Raw genomic sequence first — 9,064 nt, forward strand, 5'->3', positions numbered from 1 at the left:
GCTGAATTCAAATCTGATAGTTTACACTTTAAATCAAGGGTCGTCCAGCGAGCCGGTGATTCTTAGTATATTTTAACAATTTGAATATCTGTATTCCCCTGGCCACGGGTTAATACGATTATAATAATTTGTAAGCTCTTAGAGAGGTAACGTAATCTTTGGCAAAGGGTTTAACCTTAAAATTATATGACACCAGACAAGGATCCTTTATAAATGAAACATGAATTTTATTGGCTATTCTAGATTACATTAAACTAAGCTACAACACACACACACACACACACACACACACACACACACATATACGGTGTATATATATATATTTATATATATATATATATATATATATATACAAAAAAGACTGAAAAAGGAGAAGAAAAAAAGCATAATGGGAATTTGAAGCATAATGGGAATAATCGTCTCACAAAGTCAAGGTCTGATAGATCTTCCCTCACCTACTGGAGATTGAAGTCAAGGTAAAAAATAATGCATTTATTTAGTAATCAGCAAATAGCTTTTATCCAGTGGGGTGAGAGCAATGTTGTAGGTTCTGATAAGATCATTTGCTTTCAGGTATTTTGCTGGCTACTGTACTCAGCATTGAGTGTAAATTGAATAGCATGACCTTTTGCAGCCGAATCAAATTGACTGCATTTTCACACACATTTGGTGGTTTCAATTACCATACATTTTTTGATATTGGAGTCTGTAACCTTACTCGTTCCTCGTGGATACTTGTCCGAGAGCAGGTGTTGCCGGTGCGATAAAACGTACATGCATGTAAGCACTTTTTTGCCCTCTGCCTTCATACAGATGCAACTGACCCTCGTGCAGTTAACACATGCTTTATTATAGAAATAGTACTGTAGTTTTGTCTTTCTCCTTTGTTGTCGCTCCTCTGCAAGTTTGGTGCAGTGCCGGTGATGATGTGTCCTGCTGCTGAAATCAGGGTGACAAATGATGGGCCGCCCCGCTGGTGTGCTGCTCATAAGCCTGCCAGCAGCCGAAAGGTCAGAGGGGGATCTGGAGGGTAACAAAGCACTTTTAACAGGAGAAAAGGGTGACTTTACACGCTTAAATACCAACTTTATTTGTCCATGTTTTCTTGTTTCCACATGCATGGCAGTTCCTGCTGCATTGGACTCTTTTTTCCTTTCATCCCCCTCTTCCTGCTTGCTTGTATTGTCTAGCACATCATAGCATGATCACCATCCTGAATATGTTTATTCTCACAAAAGTGTGCCTACCTCTGCAGATTTGCCTCCTCAGACTTAAGCGAAGTTCTATTTGCATGCACGTTTCAGAAAGGAATAACGAAGTGTGTTTTTCTTTTCTCCGCTGCATTGAAATATTTAGACTCCAGCTCTTTAGGAATCCAAGCACCCTAGTGTCAGCATTATTGGGTGAGTTTCTAAAATAAGCAGTGCATCAGTATGTCTGAGTACCGAAAACTACGTTTATTCTAATTGCATTAGAAAGAGAGCTGTGGACCATCTGTTGCACCACAGCTAAAAAACAGCATGCAAACTCCTCTTTCTCTCTTTATGTTCAGTGCATCCATTTAGATCATGTCAGTTTGTTGCTAGCCTTTTATTTTTCACTTTCAGCTCTTTCACTTTGTGCAAGAGAGCAATTATTTCTAGGTAGAAATTGTTTTTTGTGGGCACTTGCAAGCACATATTAATTTATCAGTATTATATTTTAATTTCCCTCTTAACTATGCATTATTCTGCTTGTTTGCATACAAAATAACTTGTACTTGTTTGCTGATTAGTTTGATTACTGCCTATTCAAGCTTCTGGTCCAGACAGAGTCGGGGGTGGTAATGTTGGTGTGGGTTATGAAAAGTTAATCTTTGCCATACTCTGTCTCTCCGTGATCATTGCCTCTGGAGCAAGCATGCCTCGGTGCCCAGCTTGCAGGATCATTTGCGGGGGAAATGAGGTTTGAAATAGTGCTGGTGATTCCACTGGCAGAATCCTATTTTTGAGTATGACATATGTCTGCTGTGCCATGTACGTATACTGTGACAAGATCTGGTTAGGCTTATTGAGGAAGGCTTACAGTGGAATGTTTTTGTTAATGTGAGAGAACAATATTATGTGTGACTTCTAATATTTATGATGTCTTTTATTGTTTTTATTGGAGTTCTGGATTTGGTCAAAATGTATTTGTTGACATGTATTCTCTCTCTTCCCACCCACAACACTATGACCAGGCACAGACTGCACAGTGCAGAATATACTAATGAGAGACAATATACTAATGAGAAGCCACCTAAAATGAGAAGTAAAGAGACCTATCATTCTGTTTTTCCATAAGTCCTATAAACATTCATGTTTTTTAAACTTTTTTCAAAACTATCAAATGAGGCTTTGGCTTTGTCCAACTAGCATGCAACCAACTTGCTTTTCAAGTTAAACTTTACAGTTTATCTTAATTGCAATTCTGCATCTTATTGACTATATCTATTAAAATTCACGAGTTGAATTGAAATGTAAAAGGCATTCTTAATTCAATTCTGAATTGTGTACAAACTTTGCTTGCTTCACAGCTCGAAGAAGTAAAATTATAGTCAAATAATTAATGGAGTAAAAACATTTTAGAGCTGTGAACAATTCATCTTAATCATTTTTTTTTACCTATCAGATGAAAACAAACTCTGTTTTGGTTTCAGAGAGAACAAAAAGAGAAAGAAAAATACATCAATCTTCACTTTAACCTTTTCCCACTCATTCTAGGCCATTTAATGTCTTCTTTGCGATGGTGCAAGACTTCGGTTGTAAAATGCACTCTGAGTAATTGACTTTCTAGGTTTTATTACTGCAGAGTTTTCCCTCTCTGTCACGGTGGAGATGCAAGGCCACACACACGATCAAAATACGAAACTCACATTTTGCTCTTTTTTATATTCTTTCGTTACCTGTGGGGTATTCGCTCAGATCCTCAAATGATATCGGACCGATTTTTTTCAAGCCGCAAAGATGGAGTAAAAGAAAAGGACCATGCTACATGTTATCAGTGGCATAAGTTATATTTCAGGAATACAATGTCTTAGGCATAACACAATAAAAGAGTTAAAGCAAGGACAATTTCAAAGACAGCCTGTCTGATAACAAAAAAGCGTACCTGATAATGAATGACTGGTGAATGCTGGCGCGCCTCTGAAGTACTGGGGGAGGGAGGGGAGCTAGATGGAGTGTGACTGCCGAGCGCTTGCCAGTGTGTTTTATGGCTAATTTAAGCATTTGTGGTAAAACAGCCATGAATGGCACCCTTTAGAATTAGACCAGGTTAATATATTGTGATCCCACAATTAGCCCACGATTGTTAAGATCTGTTTAATTCGGTGGGGTCCATTAAGTGGAATGGGAAAGGTCCTATCTATTTTTCTTCCCTTCTTACTCAGACCATTTCAGGCAATCGATGGCTGCGGACATAGCTCCAAAGTTTGCCTGGAAAATCCAGCCACTCTGGCACTGGGCTGGATGTACTGTGCTAGTGTTGGTTACACTCTGAATTGTGTGCCTGAATGGAGGACAAAGGTTATTGGGTTTGTTTAGTAGAATACCGAGAGATAACCAATGTTGAAAGAGGAGTGCCATTTTTGGCAGAACCTTTGATTGCTGTATAAACCCTGGAGTACCTTCTGTCATGCTAGATAAAGTCTGACTGTGAGTTCACACTTGTAACGAGTAGTTTTACTAACCGTTAGTCCTTATTGGGTGCATGCTGATACTGTGAAAAAAAAAGAAAAATCACCAAATGAATAAAAGCTTTCCTCTATAAATCAAATGATGAGCATCTACGGGAAGTCATCCTAAATAACCAAGATTATAATTAGCTTGAAGGAAATGCTTATTGTTATTGCCCTCTGTTTTAGTGGCTGCCTGGGTTTTTATGAAGTTGCAGAAGACAAATTGAGGGGGGAAACAGCAAAAGCACAGCTCATAGAAAGGGCATTATTAGCCAACAATTAAACAGCAGGTTAAGTCACAGGCTATGATTTCTTTCTAGCCGCTTTACGTCAGAACTTAGGTGTCACTGCAAATTAGGAAACATGTCCCAAGGAGGTCATTATGAACTCAGTGAAGCCGGGCTTAGCATTTTCCTCCCTGTCAGTGGCTAATCAAACGTTAGCACTATCAGTACTTAAATCTCTTAAATGGAGTGAGATAAGTAAAATGGCCTTGTTTTGATGTCTGAAAAGCAGCTCCCGTGAGCATATGAACATGATGGTGTGTAATCGAGAGAAACTATTAATAGAAAAGGAATCAATCGGGGTGATCGTTACACATGGGACCGGAGGCTAAGCAATGCAACACTTCTATCTAAAGAGGACAGTCCCCCTGCAGCCACCACGATCGTGCCCGAATGCTATCAGCAAGCGATACTAATCCTGTGGTGTGCATAAAAGGATTTGTTCTTGTTGGCCTGCATGCACCACGTCCCCCAGCAATTTTGTTGTTTATCTTCTGCAATTGCTAAATCCCGTAGGTTTTGGTGCTGGAACTTCCAGTGCCTGCGACTTTTCCACAGCCACCGCTCCATAGATACTGCCCCTACTGCGTTACCATCTGCAGAAGAGACAGAGACGGGAACATCAAAGAGTTTAGCGTTTAGCATTTGATTCTGCAATCACACTTCATATGCAAAAAATGCATCTATTTCAGTTTACAATAAGGCTCCTTATCTATGGATTTCCAGCTTAAATTTGGTCGATGAGCCATTTGAGACATCTGAGTTAGGGATTGGAAGAACTTAACTTCCCTCTTATTGTTTCTTACCTCTTTGTCGCTACTTCCCTGGGTAGTTGCTGTGTGTCAGCTAAGTTAATGGGTTTCTTAGGGGAGATATTATTTTGGTCCAGTAAGCTGCATGTTTAATGTATGACTGACAGTGCTGACTCATGTGGCTTAGGCAATTTGTAGTTGAAAGAGAATTTGTAATAAAAAAAAAAGCGTATGCTGCAAAAAAATAAAAAAATCCATCCTCTATTAGCGATTATGGAGCACTGCTCCACCCAGCCTGAAAACAGACAAAATCTACTACTACTCCAAACTAAAATGTCCTATTTTCTTCCACTGTTCTTTCTCTATCCCCGTTTCTTTTCACCCCTTAAGAAGATAGATGAGGAAAATGAGGCCAACTTGCTGGCAGTGCTCACAGAAACCCTGGACAGTATCCCAGTGGACGAAGACGGGTTGCCTTCGTTCGAGGCCCTGGCAGATGGGGACGTGACCAATGCCAGTGATCAGAGCTGTCCTTCCACCCCAGACGGCTCGCCACGCACCCCAGAGCCAGAGGAGCCTTCCCTGGTAAGAGACCCTCCCCGTCCGTGCGTCCCTTGTGCCTAATCCTATTTCACCATGAAGCATGGCCCTCTCATTTTGTTTCCTTCCCTCGCTCTTTCTTGTTCCCACTGTGTTTCACTTTGCTCCCTCTGTCTGGTCTTCACTAACACCAGATAAGGGGATGCTGCAGGCCTATCACCAAAAATGGGTACATACTCGCCAGACAGCAGCTCTGGCAGTCTCTTATTGATGTCTGCGCACAAAACATAGCCACAGTGCTCTTGAAACAGCAAATCTTAATAGATCAGTGTTCCCGAGGAGTTCATTGCAGTGTTCAGTACTGCAGAAAGGAACAGGCACAACACTGTCAAGCTGAAGCAATGGGAAATCTGCTGAAAGAATTCGTTTTAATCAAGTAGACTATTTTAATTTGCATTTTCTTTAATAAACCAGCAGTAAACAGCAAACTAATTGAAATCCACCTTGCATTTATTTTATGAATATTAGCACTTTAATGTTCAGACCGGGCTCCATAAACTCAGTAAAATTCTGAGCATCACAGAAAAAGCATTGCACCTTCTCTGCTTGACATGCTGCCACACTAATAGTCTGATATATCTGATTCATAGCCTGCCAAGGTCATGGGTTTGATTCCCAGAAAATGCATGAACTGATAAACTGTATACCTTGGATGCAATGTAAGTCACTTTGAATAAAGCATCTGCCAAATGCATAAATGCAATGTAAATGTAAGTATTGTTTGGAGATCTTTGCATTTTGTTTTAAATTCATAGCTGTAATCCCTGATGTGTTTCTCTGCTCTGTTTGTAGCTGAAGAAGCTCCTCCTGGCGCCTGCTAACTCCCAGCTCAGCTATAATCAATACCCAGGTGGCAAGGCACAGAACCATGCAGCCAGCAACCAACGGATCAGACCAACACCTGCTATTGCCAAGGTAGCTGCTCGCTGCAATTCTTGCATCAAAGTCCTGGTGTGTGAGCTCATCTGCTAGTTCCATGTAATTTTTCCTTTCTGATAAATTATACAAATAGTCTGCTCCCTCCAGGGAGCTAAAGCATGATTAAGTTGTGTGTGTGATGGAGGTGTTGTGGCTGTCTCATCTAAAGTTACGTTACCCTTGATGACGTTCAGGACTTCTGAATGGCACCTTCTCATTTCCATGAAAAAAGAAAACGCTAAGATGTCTTGATAGAATTAGCAATGTTGGTCTCACTGTCACAAAAACAATGATTTATTGCCACAGGCCCAGTCATGTTGTAAACTAGAAGAAAAATTTGTAGTTATTTGAGGTGAACATCATGCATAATTCTCTCCCCTCCCCTCCACACAAACATGCTCATGCACATGCGCAACTCTCTTTGAGGAGTTAATTTTCCATAATGACTTTGACTCCTCTGTTTCTGGAGCTCTGCACATGGCAGGGTCCCAGAGGACACCGCCGTCTCCTCCTGCTGCCTGCGTGCAGATCTTCCTGGAGCTGTTCCAAGACCTTGTAATTAAGATGATGGGCAAAGCACACTCACGTTGCCTTTTGGGAGACTAAACCACCTCTGTGCTAACCCCCTGTTCTAATCTCCCTATGTTACCACTGTCCCCTGTTACATCCCATGCTCATTCTGCCCCCTTTCTCTCTCTGATTTCTGTTCTTTAGACCGAAAACCCCTGGAACAGCAAACCACGAGGGGCCTGTCCCAACCGGTCTGTGAGACGCCCTTGCACTGAGCTGCTCAAGTACCTCACCTCTAGCGACGAGGCCTTCCAGACCAAAGCCAGGGAAGCCAAGAGCACCTGGACAGGTTGCGGCAAGGACAGGGGAGGGGCTTGCACGTCCTTCTGCTCATCTTCTTCCTCTCCATCGTCCTCGTCCACCTCCTCTTTCTCCTCCCTGTCGTCCTGCTCCTCTTCCACCGCCTCCAAAAAGAAGACGTCCTCTGCCTCCCCATCATCACAGCAGCAGCAGCAGCAGCTGGCAGTGCAGGCCCAGCGAGGTGAGAGCCAGGCAGCCGGCACATGCAGTGTGGCTGGTGAGGGGGCGGGGAAGTGGCGGCGGTGTACTCAAGGGGAGCACTCCGCCCCCGTTGTGCTGTCCCACGGAGGCGGCTGTGACCATGCCTGCTCCGGCGAAGAGGGAAGGCCGCCAGGCCTGCAGCCAGGTGTTGACCCAGGCAGCTTGGCCGCTGCCCGCTTTATTAGGTATATGCACTCTTACTCTCTCCCGCCTAGAGAGACGGGTCATGCAGGCAGCTGTGGTCATTGCCTTGAGGCGGGCGGCTTGGCTGAGGTTTTTACACAACTTTTGTAGAGCAGACAAAATCTGAACTAAAAAAACCAACAAAAAAACACCAACGATGAGGCATTTTGTTAATTTCATTTCCATTTGTAAGCTCACACAAACACTTTCAGCACTCCATCCCTGTTCTTATTTTTTGTTTGTGTGTGTGTTACAGTGACCACAAGGGATCTCCGTTTGAGAACAAAACCACTGAACGCACATTGACTGTGGAGATCTGTGGAACCCCAGGTAAACAAACAAAGGGTTTATCTCGTAACCAAAAAAAGAAAATGAAAATTGTACTTAAAACAGACAGATGAATGGCACAAAGTCGGGGAAGTCGTGGCCTAATGGTTAGAGAGTCGGACTCGTAACGCAAAGGTTGGGGTTGGAGTCCCAGAGCACTAATTCCGAGTATGGGTCACCATACTTGGCCACATGTCACGTCACGTCACAAAAGCTCCCCCTTTCCTCCGTTTGTCTGGTAGTTAATCTTGCATGGTTTTTTGTTTGTTTGTTTTTATCATTAACTAGTAAAGATAACATTTCTTTGGCCAAGGGAAAAGTCTCCTACAAGCCTGCTTTGATAGTTTAATTAAAGCGAAAGGTTCAAGGTGAACTGATGGAACATGGTCACATTTACACAGTCCTTCATTGATTACTTTTTTCATTCTTTGGCTGATTTATTGGAAAGTTTCAATCTGCCCCTTTGAAGAGTTAATATTCTCTCTTTCTCATTTAGACTCTAATGCTTTTTGACTGGGCAACTGGCTGCTTCAATACATCAGAGATAAATAGTTGTGGCATTATTATTGTTTTAATTGGTTTTACCAAGCAACTTGGTTTTGCCGATATTATCTGGATCTTTTTTTTTTTTTTTCAGAAAGTCTGGCAATATGATTAGAGACATTAAGGTAATTGCCTTTGTTAATTCTGCTATTTATGACAAGGGCCATTTGTGATTTTTATGTAATTTAAAGGGGAATATATATATATATATATATATATATATATATATATATATATTGTGAACTGATGTTCAGCTGTTCTTTTTAATAGTCAACTTATTTACGGGTCATCGTCATAAAAGCCCTGTAAACTTTGTCACAGGCACGAAGGTACATATTTCATTTCATCAAGCTGAATGCTCACTAAAAACTGACACAGTCATCATGTTTTCAAGTAATTTCATGTTTCATTTTGATCTGACACAAAGCAGTGATATCTAAGCAGATGAGTTGTTTACTTTATAATTAGTCAATAACGCCATCATTTTCTTCATTCAGGCCGAGAGCTCGCATGTAAACAAATGGCGGGATTTATCACACGAACCAATCACATCCAATCATAACCGATCATATCCAATTATAGCGCAACGGAGGCATTGCCTCCTCTCACGTGACTTTCTCCCATTCATCTCAATGAGCCTCCAGAAAAGTCACGGCACGCTTTAGGGTCTCTGTAGAAAGTCTATGGAC

The 9,064-nt window shown here is 41.7% G+C and overlaps 1 protein-coding gene across 3 annotated transcripts in view; it reads left to right on the forward strand.

Annotated features, from left to right (window-relative positions):
- LOC107659121 (peroxisome proliferator-activated receptor gamma coactivator 1-alpha-like) overlaps nt 1–9,064 on the forward strand; it is a 52,515-nt gene that overhangs the window by 12,240 nt on the left and 31,211 nt on the right. For 2 of the 3 annotated variants that reach the window (XM_016447950.1, XM_016447948.1), the window contains exons 2-5: nt 5,124–5,318; nt 6,126–6,248; nt 6,966–7,507; nt 7,762–7,835. In XM_016447950.1, coding sequence (XP_016303436.1) covers nt 5,124–5,318; nt 6,126–6,248; nt 6,966–7,507; nt 7,762–7,835 — 934 coding nt within the window. The remainder of the gene's footprint in view (nt 1–5,123; nt 5,319–6,125; nt 6,249–6,965; nt 7,508–7,761; nt 7,836–9,064) is intronic. The other variant, XM_016447949.1, reaches the window with a different exon arrangement.

This window comes from Sinocyclocheilus anshuiensis, unplaced genomic scaffold (assembly GCF_001515605.1).
Source record: "Sinocyclocheilus anshuiensis isolate Anshui unplaced genomic scaffold, SAMN03320099.WGS_v1.1 scaffold87, whole genome shotgun sequence".
NCBI classification, from domain to species: Eukaryota; Metazoa; Chordata; class Actinopteri; order Cypriniformes; family Cyprinidae; genus Sinocyclocheilus; species Sinocyclocheilus anshuiensis.